This window comes from Camelus ferus, chromosome 8 (genome assembly GCF_009834535.1).
Source record: "Camelus ferus isolate YT-003-E chromosome 8, BCGSAC_Cfer_1.0, whole genome shotgun sequence".
In the NCBI taxonomy this organism is placed as follows: domain Eukaryota; kingdom Metazoa; phylum Chordata; class Mammalia; order Artiodactyla; family Camelidae; genus Camelus; species Camelus ferus.
The window spans coordinates 28,843,832-28,865,462 of record NC_045703.1 but is presented as its reverse complement, the minus strand read 5'-3'; the positions used below and the strand labels follow the sequence as shown (position 1 = coordinate 28,865,462).

The 21,631-nt window shown below is 39.6% G+C and overlaps 1 protein-coding gene across 6 annotated transcripts in view; it reads left to right on the top strand.

Annotated features, from left to right (window-relative positions):
• The window catches only part of SCML4 (Scm polycomb group protein like 4), a 122,375-nt gene that overhangs the window by 57,108 nt on the left and 43,636 nt on the right, over positions 1-21,631 (top strand). For 4 of the 6 annotated variants that reach the window (XM_032484640.1, XM_032484638.1, XM_006187427.3 and 1 more), the window contains exon 2: positions 7,224-7,438. The exons of the other annotated variants lie outside the window; for them this stretch is intronic. In XM_032484640.1, the coding sequence (XP_032340531.1) occupies positions 7,283-7,438 (156 nt within the window). In that variant the 5' untranslated portion in view covers positions 7,224-7,282. The remainder of the gene's footprint in view (positions 1-7,223; positions 7,439-21,631) is intronic. 6 annotated transcript variants of the gene reach the window in all.

Here is a 21,631-nt window from a genome sequence, read left to right as displayed (position 1 = left end):
GACAGCCTGTTACCAGAGGCAGGAAGCCCCTGCATCTACCCAGTAGCAAAGTGGGGAGTTCTGGCTGTGGAGAAGGAGACATGTGTGTCTTGGAGTCTCCATATACTTACTAGGCATGTCTAGAAGCTTCATCTCTAGGGGTTGAGGGTATAAGTCTACACATTAAAACTCCCCTAAAGACATTTAAATTATTCATCATCTTTAAACATTCTGTTGAACCCACTTTCTACCTGGTTATTTTGTGGGACAACTGGGGCTGACCAGTCCTTTCATTCCTAGGTCAATTTCTATTTTTCCGGAAGAAATTGGCTTATTTATAATACCTTAGTGCTCACTCCTGTGTACGTAAACATGGAAAGACAAGGGCATATCAGTATGCAACTAATGGAACAAAATACCTGTAGATAAGCCCTCGCATACTTATTAAAATCAACAAAAATAACTTATACTTTATTCTTTTCTCCCTTCTATTGTATTAAAACAATTACTTCTAGAGTTTGGTGCACCTTAGCTTAGTCTCCTGAGTATCATGAAGAACCTTTCACAGACAATTATTTCAATTCACTATCTTACCATTGTTGTTATTATTACAATTGCTGATTCATAAATTGTTACAGCTTGCTTCTTTGTCCTCTTAACACCACCCCTGATACTCTTAAAGTCATCCTTGTCTGGTAATAATAAAATGTTCCACGCTGATTTTGACCTTTCTCTCTCCCCAAGATATAGAATCAGCTGAGGAGTTTTGGTTTCATTTCAAGTGGAAAATAGTATCAGAGAGCAAAAAGTGAGTGCTAGGAGTGAGTCCATGTGAGTGTTGGTTTTGGCTTCTGTTGGCCCAATTTTTGTGACAGAATTGGAGAAAAATGTATATTAAGGGAATTACTTTTCTCCATTCAACTGATTATGTTGCTGTCCCTCTTCTCATGGTATGAAGCTTTCATTGACCATCAAAGTGTTCTATTAAGTTGATCTATTTCTATCCAAAATTAAAACATATGAGAGCATAGCTGTGGGCCCTTAGCCTAAGGGAGATGGCAGGCTCCATGGCAAATGGTCTTGCCACAAGTGCCAGGTGCACTCTGTAGGGGCAACATTGCACCAGGTGCTCTGAAGAGCAGAATGACAGATGAAAGAAACATGGCCCCTGGCTTCCAGGAATGTACAGAAATCATTCATGTGCCTGAAACAATGAGAAAACCATATGAATAATCATTTAATCAGTGCCCACAGCAACTGGTGGTGCAGGTGGGGAAGGAGTTGAGAGAAGGGAGAGAGAAGCACATGGAGAAGGAAAGATCTCTGAAGAAGGAGGGCTTGGACCACCTTGGAGAGTGGTTGAATTAGTGAGATGCCAAGGCACATCCTTATTGCTGGAAACCACCTCACATACAGACTTAAGCAGCCTGAGGAGCCATGGGTTTTAGGGTGTGTACAAGGCTGCTAGCAAGAGAATGACACTAGAGACTGGTTTATGGTGAATTCAACACAGTACCCCAGAACAAGAGAAAGTAGGATTCCAGTTGTACTTTTAAAATAACAGCGAGAAAGAGCGTTACACCAAGGTCAGGAACCCATCCCATGCAGTTAATAGAAGGAAAAGATCTCAAGTCCATTAGATGGCTAGAGATCCTTGTAACTGCCTCCTCTCAGTACTTTTAGAAACAACAGAAAGCCAACGGTCCTGCTTCCAGTCTGTCTGGCCCAACACTTCTCCATGTACCGCCAAACATCCCTGCACGAACCTGCTTTATTGCCAGCTCTGGGCATTTAGCTTGCTCCACTTGGGTAAATCCTAGTTCTGATGTCACATTTTTGTGCTTCTCCTGCCTCCACTCTTTCTAACCCTGTTAAAGAACCGATTTCTTTCCTTCTTGGTGTTCTCATAGCATTTCATAGGAAGCCTTTGTTACACCATCTATCTCATGTATTATTATTGCCTCCTTATTTGTCTGCTTCTCCATAGTGAATATCTTAGGAGATGTGTCTTGTTTATTCTCCTCTTCTGTAACCCAAGTGCCTATGCACAATACCTGGCATTCACTGCATATTCAACAGATGCTTATTGGATGAATTAATACATGAAAGAGTGAATGAATGAGTGGATACATGAACACATGCCTCAGGATTGAATTAGGTGACTCAATGGCCCCATGGAATTGGTGTATGCTTTGAATTTGATAATTCCTTGTTCTTTACCTTGATGAAGCACCGTTAGCCAGGACCTTGATTTATATGTATTAGATTTGCAAGACTAAAAGGTAAACTGTGATCCCCAAATTCATAGACCAGATCTTAGTTTCTCTTGGTTTCAGCTGTAATATTTCTAGCCAAGCCTTGTTTTGTTAAGAAGAGAGAGACTTAGTAAACCAGTGGCTAATCACTTGGTTTAATATGTTGTCAGGATATGACAACTGCTTAAAGGTTATACCTTGGAGATTTAGAGACTTGAATGTTAAGTTGTTCTAGGGACAGACTGTTTTAATGTTTACTAAAGCTCTGCTCCAACACAGCTTCCAAATCTGGATGAACTGAGACAGTCTGTATTCAATGAAGTTCACAACTGAAGGCAGAGAAACTCAGAGGGATCATATATACCTCAGGATTTTGACAGTTTTCAAATGATTTATATAGTTGGTTGTATCACATTCTGTGTCCATGGCGCAGATGTCTTTAGACAGCATTTGAGGTCTTTAAAGGTTTTTAGAGATGGGTGGAAATCTTTGTGGGAAGGGCAATAACCTACAGGTCCCAACCTACAGGTGCCAACAGGTCCCTTGGTGGAAGGGCCTGAGAGAGGTGGTATCAAGGAGGGTGAGGGCGGTAAGCTGGTTCTCTCAAGTCCCAGAGAAACACCCTTGTCCACCATCTGTTTATGGGCATTCTTCTTGGCTCTGAAACAACCTTCTCTGTTATTTTTGATGACAAAGTCTTTTTGCCTTTTTGTTAACAATTTATTTAAGATGTTAAAGCAGTGAAGTTCTGTGGCTTAGAAGCTAAAACCATTAGAAAACAAGAAAACAAAAGACCATCTAAAGAAGCACAAATTTCCAGTAGAAACTTCCAGAGAATGAGAATTATTCACTCATGATTTATTTTTCCATTTATACTGTTTTTTTACCTATGTTTTAAAAAAATTCAAACAATGCAAAAAGTACAAAGAAGAAAGCAAAAACATCTTTCAGTATTTTTCTGCCCAGAGATAACTACTATTGACATTTTTGATAGTTACCTTTCCTAGACCTCTTTCTATGCCTAAACACATGCAGATTTATCTATATCTGTATGTGTAAAAAAGATATGAATAGAATCACAGTATAAATGCTATTTTGCAATCTTTATATATGCACGTATAAATGTATATACACACAAGTTACAAAATATTCCATTTTACGAATGTGAAATAATTTGCTAAACTGAAGTTGTTTTAGAAGGCATTTTGATTGCTTTCAGTATTTTACTATTATAAACAATGTTTGAAGAATATCCTTGGCCATATATCTTTATGTTCTTCGCAGATTATCTTCTTAGGATAAATCCTTAGGAGTTAGATTAGGAAGTGTGCACTTATAAAGTTTGTGAGTGATTTTCAAACTGTCCTCCAGAAAAGTTAGCCAATTTCTACCTCTACCACCAGTAAATGGGAATTTCCTCTGCCTCCTCCCCAGCGTGAAGGATTGTCAGGGTTATTCATGTTTATCAATCTGATAAAATTGAGAAATGATATCTCAATTTACTTTTTGAGAGGTTACCAATGCAGTTTAGGATCTTTTTTTGAAATCACTGATCATTTATTTCTCGCTCTTTCTTCCTCTTCTCCCTCCCTTCCTTCCACTCTCTCTTCTTTCCTTCCTCCCTCTCTTCTTTCCTTCCTTCCTTCCTTTTCTTTTCTTCTTTCCTTTTGCAACCGTCCCTGCCACCCTCCCCACCTGTTTTGTGAATTCTGTGTCCTTTGCCCATTTTTCTATTGGAGTGTTCATATTTATTTTAATAATTTTAAGGAGTTTTTGTATTAACTTTTTGTTTGTTCCATATACAGCAAATAGTTTCCTCAGATTTTTATTTATTTTCAACCTTTGTAAACGGTCTATTTATTCTGACTAAATGCTTATAGATTTTTTTCCCTTTTCCCTTGAGTATTTAATTTTCCTTAGGATATTTTTGTTGTTTATTCTTAAAGAAATTTTCTTGTGACTCAGAGAGGCGTTTCATAGATGATGACAGCCTCTTAATGTATCTTTGAATATTTTCCCTTGCTATTAGTTTTGACCTTTTCTTTAAACATTTGATAAATTGTGATTATGTATCATCCATGGTTATGTTTTCCTTAAAAACCATCTATTTTGTTTCCACTGCATTTCAAGATTGGGGCCTTTCTTTATTTTCAGTATTGATCATTGCTATTTTTACTTTTCTAAAATTCATGTCTTAGTTTTGGAAGGGGAGAATTTGGAGACCCTGCACTTTTGCCACCATCTTTTCTAACGTGTCTGGATCTGTTATTGAAAGAACCATTTTGTAAATGCTTTCCCCCAACTCTTTAAAATTATTCCAAGAAGATATTTTGAGACTCCCCAATGGTTAAAATAACCTATTTAATTTTTAAAAGCTTTCTGTCCCCATTACTTAAAGTTGGATTTATTTGTAACAAGAAATTGAAGAATAGCATCTTCCTGATTGATGGATGAAAATGTAATCGCTCAGGTGTGGTGAACTGAGGAGACTGTGAGAAGACTTTCTATCTCCAAGTATCTTCCCAACCACTGTGGTACTTAGTATTCCACTAAAAATACTCCACTGTTTCTCCATGAGCAGGAAGTTCATTGATAGGGTGTAGTTACCTGGAAAAGTCCTTCATACTCCTGAGATGGAAGTGCTTCTATAGAAGGAAGTGGAAGATAGCACAAGTCCTGGTTTTTCCTCCCACTTGGGAGAGGGAAGTAGAACAAAAGATCTGGTTTAAAAGATGACATTTTCCTAGGAAATTATTTTTGACATATTGAGAAACTTGAGGATATTTAAGTGTAATTTTGAGTGATACAAATTCTTAGGGTAATGTGCTAACTAGTTTATTACCCTTCCTTTACTCTTCAAAACCTATTCAACAAGAAGGGCTTTGTGAGGGAGTATGTCATTTAGCAGAGTATCCCAATGCACCAGGGAAGGGGTGCAGCTAAGTGACCCTTCCAGGACTCCCATTTCCACAAGAGGAAAGAGATTCAATGCCTTCTCTGATTGTGGGTTTTCTGTTGTTGACTTTTGATCTTGATGTTAGTGAATACATTGCTAATCTCCTCACTAGAATCAAGTAGAAAGGAAGAAAAACATGTCCTAGACTAGGAAAAATTCCTGTTTCCAAAGTCCAAAGGTAAAGTAATAATGAAAAAGCAGAAACTTGATCATGATAGTTCAAAATGGGACTCATATAAAGCTTCACATTGCAAAAATCTTATTAAATAAACATTTGTGGTTTTTCAATGTTTTTAAAAGCATCTCTTTTGAAAACAAATATTTGGGTATTTGTTGGCACTATGCAGTTGAAACACTAAATCTAGAAATTGATGTCCTTTGTTTACCTGTTTGTCTACATACGAGTTTATCTGCATTGATCATGACTCCTTGACATCAGAATGTCTTTAATTGTATCACATATCATTATTTCATGTACCACTAAGAAAGAAAAAAAATGCTCTTTGTGGAATTCTGACATGTTTGCAGTTCTTTATGGTATATCGTTATTCAAAGATGTTAATGTATGAAAAAATATCCATCTTAGAATCAATGAGATATAGTATTTTTTTAAACTGACAAAAACAGGGAAGATTGGTGTCCTCAACAGCTCATCCAGCTATCTGAAATAGTTAACAATGCAGTCAATAAATACACTTATGTTTTAAAGCAATATTTACTAGATATTATATTTCCAAGAACAATCAAGATGATTGATAAAGTACCTTAACATTTAGAGAATTAACAAAGTGATCTCTATAGATGATACCCCAAATTTCCCCTGTCATATTTTAAAGAATTTCCACTATTTGATATTTTCCTTCCTGTGCAAAGCAATGTGGTCCCTGCAGTGCTATCCAGACCAGGGTATGGGGATTGCTTCCATCATCTCTCCCATCTCTTTCTGCAGCCTTTTTAGCAAGAGCCTCTCATTTCCACTGTTAGATATGCCCAGAAGTGAATTTTATCACCTAACATTACCTCTGAATAAAAGTCTAAAGTTCTGTCCCACTTGTCACATTTCTGAACATTCCAGGAAATCTGGTCATTAAGCTCATGATACAGCTGTGTTCTCTGGGTTGGAGTTGATCAACTATCTCTTGCTGCAGGGTTTAACCAATTCTACCTGAGAAGCTTATTCTCAGTATTCTTATTGCTAAGAATATTATAGTTCTTGGGGGAAAGGATTTATACATGGTGAACAATTACCCATAGCCCTCCCATTTTTGCCATTGGTGGCATTTTAGCACATTTCTTTCCACTTTTTCACCACATTAATTTTTGCATAGATGAGATAACTTTTATGTGAAATTTGTGTGATGCTTTTTCACTCAACATCATATCATTAAAAAGAGTATTTTTAAAGGCTTTTTACTAGTTGATTGTTTTATTCTGTAGGTGTATTTGCAGTTCCCCTATTGCTTGTTATTGGGCTGTATCCATTTAGTTTTGCAGTTCTGAATTGTGTCAAAATTAGCATCTTTGTAAGCAAATCTCTGTCCACATTTTGATTGAGGGATGTAATCAACTTTAATACAATGGATTTGTGCTGTTAAATTTCTTTCATGGGGAAAAAAGGTCGTAACAATTTGTTACCCAACCAAAGGGATAGGTGTTAGAAAATGGTTATGTTTATTTAATACTGTTATTGCTTCAGTTCACAGTTGAACTAACTGGGAAACTGAGACACAGGTAGATAAAGTTGTCTCATTGCTGGTACACTGTCAGTTGTGCTTGTTGCTGGGAATCTATTGTCCTCTCCACCTAGCTAGTATCTTCCCTACCTCACTATAGTCCCATGGAAATTCACTATCCTTGAAATTATACCAGGAGCCAGACTTTAAAAGTCCTGGTGCCTGGCTTTCTTGTATTTGGTCTTCCCCTCCTGTAAGGGGTAGTTATGGCCAAAATCACCAAACTGGATCCATGTTTGCCTTGCAAACCAAACAAACACTTCTGTTTTTGTTTTGCTTTGTGTCTGGACTAATTCTTAGCACCTCTTCTGCCTGTGAGCGATCTGTCACTTCCTTCTGTAAGACTGGCACCAGCAGACATGCAGTCTCAGAGGATCCCGGGGAGAAAGAGAGGCCGACCCCCACTTCACTCAACACCTATGAAGATGGCAGTTCATAACCTTTATTCTGCTTCAGCTGGTTCTTTACCAGCAGTGAAGATCCCAAAGAAAAGAGGGCGGAAACCCGGGTACAAGGTACGGCTCCATCATCTCCTTTCTCCAGAGTGGGATTGGGCTGGGGCATGGTGCTTGGGCAGAACTCCAATGCAAAATGTGATGAGAGGTTGGAAGCAGGGTAAAGACAGGATGAGAAATAAGTTTCTCTCAGTGAAGCATGTGACAGACGAGGCTTCATTGTAGCAACACGGTGCACAATGCATGCTGTCGCTGTTGTGTGCATTTTTACAAGTGGAGAAAGCAAATTACACCAGATGGGGAAAGCTGTAAGGCGAACAGATTTTAGGGTCATAGCTAAACACACATTATTAAACCTCGCATCTCAATTAGCGTTTCAGACACTGAGCTTTCCCCTGACTGTTCTTACGAGGGCGGCTCTTGAAGTCACTTTCCAGAACTCATTTGTCATTAATTTTAGTAGAAGCAGATGATGTTCCTGAGACATTTAAATTAATAATGAGAGCAAGCTAGTGGCAAAGGACGTGAAGAGTTTTCCCCAAACGGAGCCTCAACAAGGGGACTCATCATTCAGGGTGTTAATTCATAGTTTCCTGCTTACAAAAGGCACTGACGTCAAATTTGGCTGCAACCAGGCATATCAGGCAAAATAAAAATCCCGTTACTCTTTCAAGAATTAATGACTTGGCAAGGCTGCGGGGTGGAGAATAAAACCTCTGATGGAACTGAAATCACATAAAGCAACCCAAACCCGAGGGAAAGCTTCTCCTCTAAGATGTTTTTGAAGAGTCTGCTAGAGAAGAAAGACCATTGAGTTGTTTTCCACGAGCCTTTCGGGCATTAGAAAATGAGCTTCAGAAGTTTTCCTTCATTTATTTTTCTGGAAATAAAGAGCTTATGTTTCCATCTTGAGATCTGAATCTCAAACCAAAATGCAAATTGGCAATTAACTCCCATATATTTAGGAAAATGTATGGAAATTATTTCAGGTCAGCAGAAAGACAAAGCTTCCGGAAGAAATGGTAATGAATTCATCCTCTATCCCTTTGGTTCTCCACAGTTCTTCCAACTGCTGGAAAATAGACACAGTAGGTGGGGGGAAGGTGAGTCAAAGTTATTTGAGGGTCATTGGTTTTAGTAAAAGAAGCTTTTACTCAGCCATCTCTTGAAGTAAAGTCTTCTGTCACTGGTTATTTTTCTAACAAAGAGAGCTTCCTGTTTCTCATGGGCACACCGGCTTCAGAATTGTGTCTCCCGGAGCTGGCCCAGGGCAGGTCTCCCTGCTCGGCTACCTGTGTGGTTGCTGGGGTCTGGGAATTGCATCTGGAAGTCTGGAGCAGGACAGCCCTTCTGTTTATAGAGCCAGGGAGCAAATCCAGGATCTGAAGAAACACACTAAAAACTTCTCTCTCCTATTTGGCCTTTCTCCTGCTCCCCTGGGAGCTGTGACCCAAGAATGAAAATTACCGACAGACACAGCATTTCTGGGGCCAGGAAAAATGGAAATTCACTCCATGGAATGAACCCAGCTTTGCAATTTTCCTGTCTCCTGAAAAGGGCAATTTTCAATGCTCCTAACACTTAGAGGCAGCTCAGGGCAGGAAGAAATATTTGGGGACAGTTAGCCGACATATGGGTCCTACACGTGGCAAGTGGGGCTCATTCCCATGCCTCAGAGTCTTTTTTCTGGGGACAACAGGCCACAGCTCTTCCTTCAGTCCACCTCCCATATATTTGGGGAAATGTGTGGGAATTATTTCAGGCCAGCAGCTCCCAGATAGCTCCCCAAGCCATGGGCTTTGTGTTTGAGAAGAATGGCTCTAAACCAGGTGCCAGTCTGCATGAAGCTCCGACCCATTCATGGTGGTGACAGGAGAAAATGTCTGAAAGGACCTATAAAGCTAAAATGATTCCACTTTAAGGATCACCCTTTATTATAAAATGTCTGCTTCCTATTATTTTGGTGTTAAAGTTTATTTTATAAAGTGTTATGTGTTGTGAGGGTTTGGTAATTTTTTAAAAATGTCCTTACTTGGCAAAATAAAGTTAGCAACCTATTAAGTCTGTCTAGTTGTATTTTGACAATTTCTTAGACCCCCAAAGCCCCATTTTACCATTAACAGAAGGGTTTTAATTGTGGAGAAACCAACAAGGAAACTGTACAGTTTCATTCCATTTACCAAATGGCCACTCATTTGGCAATTTTAACTATCTGGGACAAAGATGTTTAAAAAAAAAATCCTGAGCAAGCAAAATAAGATATTACTTGCTCTACCCTTAAAGATCTTGTATTTTATTAGTAAGAAAATGCTTCCAAGCCCTCCCTTGAGTCTATTTACCTTTATTGTAGACACATTTCTTACAAGCTTGATTATCGCAGCTTAATAGCCTTTGATTTGAAGAGGAAGATATTTGGGGGAGAAGACTGCACACACAGCTGGATACTGAAAGTATAATTATATGATATTACATTAATAATATAGAACAATAAGATACACAATAATATTATCAATGTTATAAAATAATAAATAACAATATAACTTTTTTATACCAAAACATTATTATCATACATTTATGTTAACAATATTATCATAATAAAATTGTAGGTGTTGAGACTTTGGCAGCTCTTCCCCAGGAGATTCTGAGGATTCCTGGCTGTGCCGATTATGTCACAGGTTTGTGCTGGGTGACATTTGTCACTTCTTGCTTGGTGCTGTCCCAAGCTGCTCTGTCAGTCACCTCTGTGCCCCTGCACATGTGGACTCTCTGGTCCAAGTATGGGCACAAACCTCTCCCTTTAAGACCTAAGTGCAGCTAACACAGGCTGTGACATTTAACCCCTTCTCTGAGTCTTGAGAGTAGCACGAACAAATTACAGGTGGAACAGGAAGAGCTTAATTGGCAGTCAGATGTCAGCGCTCCAGAGTTCTTGGGTCATTCCTCCTCCCAGGGCCCATCTGGCCATGTCTCTTAGCCCTGCCTGCAGCCACTTTGCTGGGGCATGCTCACTGCTGTGAGAGCATCATTTTATGGCCTTACTGCCCACTTCTCACCCCAGTCAAAGGAAGCAAAAACCTCTTAACATCATGTTTTCTCTGAAGAGCCATACTCTGCCACTAGAACAACCTTCTTCATTATCAAACAGAACATTTACATCTCAGTTTGAGGCACCTGCTGTTGATTTAGGTCCTTGGTTCAGAGGCTCCCCAAAGTCATCAGGTAGATTTTCCTTACGTTTCATGACTAGAGAGACCACTGAGGTCTTTTTTAAAGAGATAGAGAGGGTCTGCGCTAAGGACAAACCCTAGCTGCCATTCTGTAGACACAGCTGATTATAATGGCTCCAAATGGTGGGATTTTCAGCTTCTGTGTCCTTATGATTTAAGCAGGAAGGAAAAAGTGCTGGGTTTTTAAGATAGCCATTTGTCCCCAACAGACAACAATAATAATTAATACTAATAGTAATAATAGTTATAAGTAGCACCTATTAGCACTTCTACATTTGAGGCTCTGGGCCTGAGTATTTTATATATTTTTTCTTATTTGATCCTTGATAGTTAGTCATGAATTAACCAAATCCCATGGCCTGTAGGGCCAGCAGTCCTCTACAACTTTACCTTATTTTTCAGAATAGTAATTATGATTCAAAAAATGAGTAGATTATTTTCTGTCTGCTTCATTTAATGAGCTAAGAGAAGTGTAAATGTTCTGGAAAGAATATCATTCCTGAAATATTAAAAACAAATGGTTAAAATGTTCTAAAATGTTAGTAATTGTTATCATTCAGCATATAAATTCAGTTGCTATAACAAAGGCCAAATAACATGGCTTTAAAAAGATAGAAACTAATTTCTCTCTCATGTTACTCATGATTCAATGGCTACGTGATGTTGAGGACCCAGGCTCCTTCTATATTGTTGCTCTGCTATCTTAACGTGAAGTCTCTACCTCATGCTCTAAAATGGTTCCTCCAGTTCCCACGATCTTACCAGTCCAGCCTGCAGAATGGGGACAGAGGAGGTGGAAGGCACGCCATTCCCTGTAAGGGTGAAACCTCCAAAGTTGCACACACACTTACATTTGCAGCTCACTGGTCAGAACTGAGTCACTTGGCCACACTTAGCTCCACAGGAGGCAGGAAAATATAGTGCTGGGTGACCAGATGATGAGCTAAAATTCAGGAATTCTATTAATAAAGGAAGAAGAGAGCATGGATATTTGGGAAAAACCAGCAACCTCTGCTAAGTATTTAAAGGACAGCCTTCCATTAACTGGAAAATTCACTTTATAAAGAAAATAATTTTCTAAAGAACATGGGTAAATGCAACATTTTGTTGTGTTCCTCCTTTCTTATTTTTGTCCTTTTTCACCCCCTGAAAAATATGTGTTCTTGACACTGTAACAAGAATGTGAAGTTCACAAAAATCTCATTTAAGAGAATATTCAAACTTAAGTAGAAGGGGTTTTGTTTGTTTCAACACTTCTTTAAAGCCTCTTTCTAAAATGTTTTTATTAGAACTGTTGAATTGGCTTCAATGCTTCTTTGATTATCCAGGTCTTGTATTGCCTTAGAGTCATATTTGTGAACATTAAATATAGCCTAATAGTATGGAAGGAAACTATTATCTCTGATAACCCTTCCTGTGCTTATTTTCGAGGTCCTCCTCTTGCTGGTAATGGGTATAAAGTACCACCTGTGGCCCGTGGGGGAAAATGATTACACATGCACAAGGCAGGGGCCATTCCCTTGGCCTTAACACTGTGTAGCACCTAGGGCAGGGAATGTCTCTCCTAGGGTCTTCTGTGGGCCCCTGCCCTCACCCCAGGGCTGGAGCAAAAGTCAGCGGTGAGGCTTAGCAGTGGATCTGGGACAGAGATATCTTGTGAATGTTTCCTGACCAGCGTTTCGAGTATAACTCTGACATGAATGTTCATTGATATTTTTTGCTTATCTTAAGGAGTAAGAGAAATGTAAACAGTAAGGTTGTGTGTTGGAACTTCGCTCATTTGTCAAGGATGTGATTTACTTCTTTGCTGAAACTTCTTTGTGAAAACAAAATGTTTTGGTTTTTTTGTGTGATTCACAGTGTAACAGCTACAGACAAGACACACTTTTAAGTTTAATTTGCGTTTTAAACATATTTTCCATTACTCTCTTAAGCCTGTAAATCAACAAAGTAGTTAATCTAGCCCTAGTCTGAAGCATTTGCCAAGGTGTAAATATTCCCAGCATGGCCAGTTCCAAGGCACTGATGTGACACCCCTGAATATGGAGTTGGTAAAAAAGTGTCACAATACCGTACTGGTAACTGTATTTCCACACAGATGCAACAGTAAAATAATTAGAAAGTGATGAGTTTTGAGTATTTATTATCTTTGTCTTTAATATTCTTCACTGAATACTCTGTAAGTGTATGCACTTTAATTTTTAATAATTGCTGTGTTTAACAAACAACTTGCAATATTCCCGAAAATTTAACAATCATCTCTTGTGAATATTAATAAGCTGCTCTAGCCCTCAACTACTCTGAGCTCTGCTATGCACAGGATACCTGTAACTGCATGTCCCATGTCCCCCTCTCATCTGCAGGGCTGATTCCATGTCGGTTGATGCACAGAACTTGGTCCCCTCACAAGTCTCTGTAAGAAACTCAGTCATAGCAAGCATTCCTTGAAATGTGTGGTCTCTGCTAAAAATTGTTGGGGTCACAGGGCAGAGTGGACAGCATTCCAATACATACTTCTCATGGATGGCTCTGTTTTTCTGAATTCCACTTTACCCAGTGATGGTGATTTTTGTTTTCATTTTTCTTCCTTCTGTCTCCTAGTACCCATGGAATACCATCTTCATTGTCTCTTTTCTGGGCTCCCCACTGTCAGCAGGAAATTAAGCCATTCTTCCCAGCCCCACCCAGGCAGAGTAGTAGCACAGCAAACCTCCCCCCAACCCCCACCCTGCCCCACCCTGCACTTTACTAGTTTCACTGCCTCTCTGGAACCAGAGGAGAGTCTGAATCCAACAGAGTTGGTGGGAGAAAGCTCCAGCATCCTCATCCTATCCCTGAGCCATTTGCACTTCTGAAAGACACAGGAGAGCTGGATCACTCCCTCCCACCTCTGAGAATCCCCTTCTGTCTTCATGATGATGAGGATAGTATATTGTATTTGGATAATTTTGTTCTTCTGGGGAAGTTTTAGTGCAAAGATTGTTTAACTGGGAGCTCAGATTTGACTGAGGGGCATGTTGCCAAAGCCGTCCTCAAGGCCAAAGGATACTGGCCCGTCCATCCCTTCCATGTTTAATCTCTCCCCAGGGAAGGAAGAAAAAGGTGTGGGTAGACCCAGAAACAGGCTGACTCCTCGGAATGGAATTAGGTCATTGGCTGCAAACTTCTTGTTGTTGGAGCTGATTTGCATTCCCAACAAGCAAGTTTTTAGACTAAAGTCTGAGGTTAAACACAGTGGGGTATTCAAATTCCCCTAGCTCTGCTCCCTGCAACATCTCCTCAGAACCCTGAGGGAGTTTGGTGTGAAGACTGAGTGTGAGCTGTAAAGGAGGAATGTGCCCCCAGGGAAAGCTACGGCAGGGACGTGGACAAAACTATCCTCAGATGGGGTGGGAGGGGAAGGAAAGGAGGGAAAATGACTTTAAAAAATAGAATCTGGTATATTGGTTTCTAGAACTGCTGTAACAAAATAACAACAAACTGGGCGGCTTAAACAATAGAAATGTATTGTCTTCCAGTTCTGGAGGCTGGAAATCCGAGATCAAGGTCTACCAGGTTGGCTCCTTCTGCAGGCCCTGAGGGAGGATCCGGTGCAGCCCCGTCTCCTAGCTTCTGTCGGCCTCAGGTGTTCCTTGGCTTGTGGATGGAATTCTCCCTGCTTCTTCACATTGTCTTCCTTCTGTGCATGTCGATCTCTGTGTCCAAAGTTCCCCTTTTTATAAGGACACAGTCATATTGGATTAGGGCCCACTCTAACGACCTCATCTTAACTTGATCATCTGCATAGATCATATTTCCCAATGAGGTCACATTCACAGGTACTGGGGGTTAGGACTTTAACATCTTTTGGGAGGGACACACTTTAATCCATAGCATCCTGTATAATAGTCTTCATCTTTTAACTAGACATTTAGTCTATTTAAAGTAATTATTGATAAATTTGGGTTTAAATCTGTATTTTGTATATTCTATTTGTCCCACTCATTCTGTGTTCTTTTTACCTGTCTTTCCTGTATTCTTTTGTATGTTTAAGTATATAATTCTTTTCTACTCCTTGAAAGTTAAGCACTCTGTTTTCTATTGTATTACTGATTGCTTTAGAAATTACAGCATGCTTCCTTACTAGAGTTTCCTAAAGTTAACTTTACCTTTGTTTCTCCCTAGATATACAAGGACTTAGGGACACTTTTTTTTAATCTCCCCATTTGAATATTATTGTCATTACACATTTTAATTTTTTTTGCTTTTTTAATCTTTCAAAGCAATTATTTTTGTTTTGTACAGTCATTTTCATTTAGATTCACCTGCTTATTTACCACTTCTAAAAAATTCATCATTCCTTTTTGTATATCAGACCTCCAGCTGAGATCACTTTCCATTTGCCTGCAGTACATCTTTTAGAAATCTCTGTAATATAGATCCTTTAGTGATGAATTCTCTCAGATTTTGTTGTCTGGAAGTATCTTTATTACATCTTCATTTTTGGAAAAAATATTTTTGCTGGGTATAGAATTCTAGTTGTTAGTTATTTCCATACAACACATTGAAGATATTATTCCATTTGTCTTTGGGCTCATTGTTATAAAGAACTCAGCTATCCTTTTAACTTATTTGAGTGTTCCCTGTAAGGTTTTGTATTTTTTTAAGCTAATTTGAAGGCTTTGTTTTCTTTATCTTTGGTGTCCTACTATTTCATTCTGTTGTGTCTACCTGTGGATTTCTTTTTTATTCATCCTATTTAAGATTTGTTGGGCTTCTGGAAACTGTGATTAGAATTTTCATCAGCTCTGGAAAATTCTCAGCCATTATCTTTTCAAATATAACCTCTGTTCCATTCTCTCTGAAACTCTAATATTGAAACTTCTCATATTCATATCTTTTAACCTCTCCTCCATAGTTTTTATGTATTTGTCTCTATGCTACTTTTTGGTTAATCTCTTCTGACATGTCTTCTGGCTCACTAATTCTCTCTTGAGCTACATTTAGTATGCTGTTAAATCTGTCCATTTAGTTTCTAATTTTAGTTATTGTACTTTTCATCTATAGAAGTTAAATTTAGTTCTTTTACAAATTTTCTATGCTTTTTTTTTTTATAGTTTTCTGTTCACCAGAGATGTTTTCAAACTTGTCCTTTATATCTTTAAACATAGTATCACAGTTGTTTTTATGATCTAAGTCTGATAGTTGAAATATCTTAAATATTTCTGGGGTTTATTGCTGTGTTTTTATTGCTCATTCTTGCTTTGATTCCTTACTTCCTTGTGTGTTTGGGTTGTGCTATTCATTGACTTTGAAAAGTCATTTTGGGAACTTCTTTGAGCCTTTCTCCAGAGATGATTTATGTTTGTTTTTCCACGTACTTGGGAGCACTGCCAGATAGGGTAATTTTTAAACTAACTTCACAGGCTGAAGTTTTCTTGGTCACTCAAGTTCTATGCATTTGGGCTGCAAATCTGTGTGAGCTCTGGCCTGTGGCAAGATCTTCTCAGGGATTTCCTTAGAGTCAGGTGGGGTGGGGGTAGGGCAGGACAAGTTTACAGCTGGCTCACCTTTACTCTGAGGTTGTAGCCCTTTGAGTGAGCCCTGGGATCCATGGCAATTGCAAGGCCTAGATTTCACCTATATTTGGGCCCAATTCTTCTTTGTATATTATTAGCTCCTCAATAATTTTACTAACTTTACATTTTATCCATTATTGGTAGTTATTTTCAGTTGATCCAAATAACCTAGTTTTCTATATTCCCTGAAACAAAACAGCAAAGAAATTTAGGATACCGCATCTCTTTTAATCAACATTCAAAGTGGCACTGACACTGGTTTTACATCAAATTCTTTAATACTTTCAAAAGTAGTCTAACTCAAGGTACATACACAACATTGTGAGTTGGAAGAGAACTTAGAAACCACAACTCTACCCTTATTTAATGGCTTTGAAAGATGAAGCCCAGAGACATTGAGCGGATTGCTCAGAGTCTTATGTGAGTTGGTGGCAGAACCAGGGTTAGAATCCCGGTCCTATCTGGGTCCTGTGTTCTCACCACTTCCTTGCAGCTCGTTGGGCACTGTGAAGTCATGTCAGTTCTTAGTGTCCATTTCCCATATGAGGAAATGTGGATGCTCGACTTCTCTTCTTGTCCTCTCCCAGAAGTTCTACACAGAAGCTTTTCTGTCCTGGTCTGAAGGTTTACTGCTTGAATATTAAAGGAGGAATGTTTTGAACCTTAGAGGCAAGCCAGTATTCTTGCTTCCCCAAAGTTAACTAAATAAGCAACAAGTAAAATGCTAATGTTTAAAACTATTGTACTGTCAAACGAAGTTTATGTGAATAAATCTAGAAGTTGTCTTTAGTTTTGCACCTCCTCTCACACATCACCTTGAATCCAACCAATTCTTTCAACCCACTACTCCCACCCTACTTCAGCCACCAGTGCCTCTTGCCTGGACCACCTGATAAACCCCTTGCTAGTGTTCCTTTCTCCACCTTGCCTCTCCCTATCCCCATACAGTCTCCATAGAGCAGCCATACTTATCTTTATAAAACAAAAACTGGGTTGTGTCTTTCCCTTCTTAAAATTCTCAAATTGTTTCCATAACTCTCAGAATAAAATACAAACTCCTTAATCTGACTGACTTTATTTACTAGGGCTGCTGTGATAAAGTACCACAAGTGGTGAGTGGCTTAAAACAACAGTTCTGGAGGCAGACCTCTGAAATCAAGTTGTTGGCAGGGCCATGCTCTCTCTGAAGGTCCTTGGGTATGATCCTTCCTCGACTCTTTCTAGTTTCTAGTGGTTTCTGATAATCTGTGGTAGTCCTTGGTTGTAGATGCATCATTCCAATCTCTGCCTCTGTGGTTACAGGACATTCTCCTTGTGTGTCTGTGTCTGTGTCCAAATTTCCATCTTCTTATAAGGACACCAGTCATTGGCATTGGGGCCCACTCTAATCCAGTATGACCTCATCTTAATTTGATTACATCTTCAAAGACCTTATTTCAAAGTCAAGTAACATTCACAGGTACTGGGGATTAGGACTTTTAAACATATCTTTTTGAGAGGGACATGAATCAGTCTACAACACTGACTGAGAGAGCCCTCATGATTTGGCTCTAGCTAACCTCATCTTGCATCATTCTGCCTCTTGCCCACAATTCCAGCCACCCTAACTTCCTGGTTCCTTGAAGAAGCCAAGCTATAGGAGGCTTACACCGACCACTCTATCTGCTCGGAAGGTTCTTTCCCCAGGCTCCCTCTTGTCATTAACATCTTGATGTAAATGTCACCCCCTTATTGGCCTACCCTGGTCACCTGGTTCCTTTTTATCATATAACTATATTTTACTTCCTAGAGTAGTACTTATCCCAATTTGACATTCTTATTGTGTGCTGTTTGTCTCCTCCTGCTATGACATTAGCTCATTGAGAACAGCGACCTTATCTCCCTCATTCAGAGCTGTATTCTCAGCATCTATAATAGTTTCCTGCATATAGTAGATGCTCCATAAATATTAGTTGAGTAAGTGCCTCATAGAGTGAATTTTTTTTTCCTTTTTTAGACTTAGCTTAAATGATGCAACTTAAAAAGGGCAGCTCCTGCCTAAGCCATACTTAGGAACCATTGCAAGATGAATTGGGAACATGTTTCTTAAAGGGGATCTGTGTGAGGTGTAAGGTAGGAGGGTGGGTCTGCAAGGATTTGTGAAGATGTGATCCCAAGTGGTAAGTAAAGAAAGTGTAGGTGGTTTCTAGGAGAAAGATGGGCAATTTCCCTGTCCTGCCATGGCTACATAAATAAGAACCTTGGAACTCATTTGTATTTCTGGAATTTCATAATAAATATTTACTAAGTTCTCACTTTGCATTAGCCCTATGCTAAGTGTTTGCACTTCATTTTCGCCACATCCCTGTGAGGAGATATTATTATTCTTACCTTACACCTGGGAAAGGCAGAATCTAAAACCCTAAAATGAGATTAGAACAGGGTTAGTGAGGGGCCGAGCTGGACCTGGAACCCAGATCAAAAAGCTGTGTACCCATTGCCTTATTTGTAGATTTTTCTCTGTTGTTTCATCCTCTGCTGATGTGCAGTCTCCATATATCTTTATACTCCCCCAACCACTTTTTTGTCCTCCGTTTACCAACCTCTTGCTATCAGTCTAACAAATACTGTGTAGTTAGTATGTCTGTTTCTGCCACACTTGCATATTTCTGGAAAAATACTTGAATGTTACATCAGCTGACCCCTCTCCTTTAGTGTGCCCTGGCCACACACTTTAGTTTGCAAGCTAATCCCCTCCCAACTCTTTGCAGTGATTCTCTAACAAACGACTTAGAGAGGTCTTACCCTGAAAGACAGCAGGAGCAAGAAACTCTCCAGGCCCTTATTTTTGGATCTGTGAATGGAAAAGAAAGATGAGCTGATCCCAGACTCCCCAGCCCCTTTGGTTGAGACTCCAGCTGGCAGGGGCCGCCTCTGCCCTTCTGCTTCATCCCACCACGATGCTTTAACAAGGCAAAGCACAGCCATTGGCAGCCACGCCCTGGATAAGGAGTTGCCACACCCATTTGATTGAGGTTTTGAATTTCAGATAAAGGTGCCAACTTTGCCAGCATCTGTACAGGGCTATTGGCTTTGAAGGCCCAGGATTAGCGCCTATAAGTCAGAGCAAGGCGTCCTGGACAGCAAATCTTCTTCCAGTCTTATGCTGCCAAGAAAGAGGCCTCTCCTCCCTCCTTCTTCATTTTACCCAGTTTATTCTGCCAGATCCTGTTTTTAATATTTTAAAAATAAACTATATTTTAGAATAGTTTTAGGCTTAGAGGAGAGCTGCAAAGATACAGAGGCTTGTTATGTACCCAACACCTAGTTCCCCCTACTGTTAACATCTTACATTACTATGGTATATTTGTCACAGCTAGAGAACCAATAATACATTATTGTTAAATAATGTCCCTTTTTACTCAGATTCATTAGTTTTCCCCTATTCTGTTCCAGGATCCATCCAAGATACCTCATCACATTTAGTCATCTTGTCTCCTTAGGCTCCTCTGGGCTATGAATGTTTCTTAGACTTTTCTTGTTTTTGATGACATTGGCAATTTTGAAGAGTATTGGTCAAGTGTTCTGTAAAATGTTCTGCAATTTGAGTTTGTTTGAAGTTTATTCCACAGTTAGAAGGTTATGGATTTTTGGAAAGAAGATCTCAGAGGTAAGATGCCATTCCCACCACATTATATCAAGGGTGTGTACCATCGTCATGGCTTATCACTGTGGATATGACCTTGCTCCCCTGGCTGGTGCTGTTTGACAGGTTTCTCTACCATAAAGTTACTTTTCCCCCCATTTCCATACTGCCTTCTTTGAAAGGAAGTCATTATGTGTGGCCCACACTTAAGGAGTGAGGAGTTATGCCCCACAATAAATATTCAGAATTTTTATGCATGGGAGATTTGTCTGTCCCCCTCATTTATTGACTTAGTCAATGGATATTCAGTGTGTACTCTGCATTATAGTCCATCACTTCATTCTTCATTTTTTGCTCATGTTGGTCCAGATTTGGCCACTGAAAGCTCTTTCTGTTGACTCCTGTGTCCCTACCGCCTTCATTTTGTGTGTGTGTGTGTGTGTGTGTGTGTGTGTCTGTGTGTGTGGTTTTTTATTTAGTACTTTCTTAATTTCTGGCTCATCTCTTATGTTTCCTGCCCTAGTCCTAGAATCAGCCATACCTCCAAGGATACCTGGTTCCTTTCACTGAAGCACGGTATTAGAAATCAAGATAGCAGCACTCTGTTTTATTTTGTCCATTTAAAAAACCAACCAACCAAACAAACAAAACCCCAGCAATGACAAAGACAAATGCCCTGCTAGAGAACAGCTTGGATAGGTTGGCGCACACAGGGAACTCCTCACTGCACACATGGAGAGGCACTGACCCAGGATGCCACATCACACCAAAGGAATGTTTCTAGTCAGTGGACTAGAATATGAATCTATTTTAGGCCCTTTCTAAAATCATGGGTGACTCCCTTTTCTAGACTAGGTTACTTTAAACAATGAGAAATTTCAGAATGCTAAGTCAAAGGATATTTCTACTGATGATTTATTCTCTTACCAAAAGGATATTACAAAAAATCATATACCGCCCATAGTTGCACGAGATTCTTTATTTGTTCAAAAGTCCTAGCAGTTGTTTTAGAGGTTGAATGAATGCATATAGTTTTTCCTGCAACCAGCTGGCTTATTCTAATCCCTTTAATTGCTTCACCTGGACAGAATTGATGGGCAGAGGTAACAGTCAATTGTAATTGTCTTACTTCATTGGAGGTGGGTTCAATGTACAGATCCCTCTCTAATAAATATTAAAATAATGAGCAAGCATTAGATGTGAGTGTTGTCATGAGGTTTACGTGAACCATAAACAGTGCCTGTCTGTCTAAGTCAGCTGCCATCATCATCATCATTATCATCATCTTTCTAGGGAAGGATCACAAGGATCTTTGTGTAATTTACTTAAAGACAACAGAGGGGGGAAATGACGGCTTGCTAATCCTGTTTTTACCCCCACCAACATTGTTATCTGTGTGTTGGGAGCTGGAGGGCTTTACGCCTGTAAAAGGAGGATTTAGCCAAGGCTCTTCCAGAGGCTGCCCTCGGTCCTTGGGAGCTGTCACCACCAGCCTCTCCCTCACAAGCTATGCAGAACTGGATATCATTCCTAGAGAGACCACCAGGGGGACCCTTGGTGCATGACCTGAGAGGACAGACAGCGTGGCCATAGCTCTCTTCACATTTGGCAGATGAGGAAACCCTGCCAAAGTCATGGTGACTGAGTCACAGCAGGTTTCCCACCTGTTCCTTCCCACCACTGAAGTGTCTTTTAAATTAGTTTTATAATATTTAGTAGTGTATTGGTACATGATGACCCCTTTAATTTTTCAAATGCTAAATTCACAGTAAGATGAGATGTCTGTTGTTATATGCTGCTTCTGATTAGTATAGGGTCTCGCACAAGAGCCCCAGATTCTGCA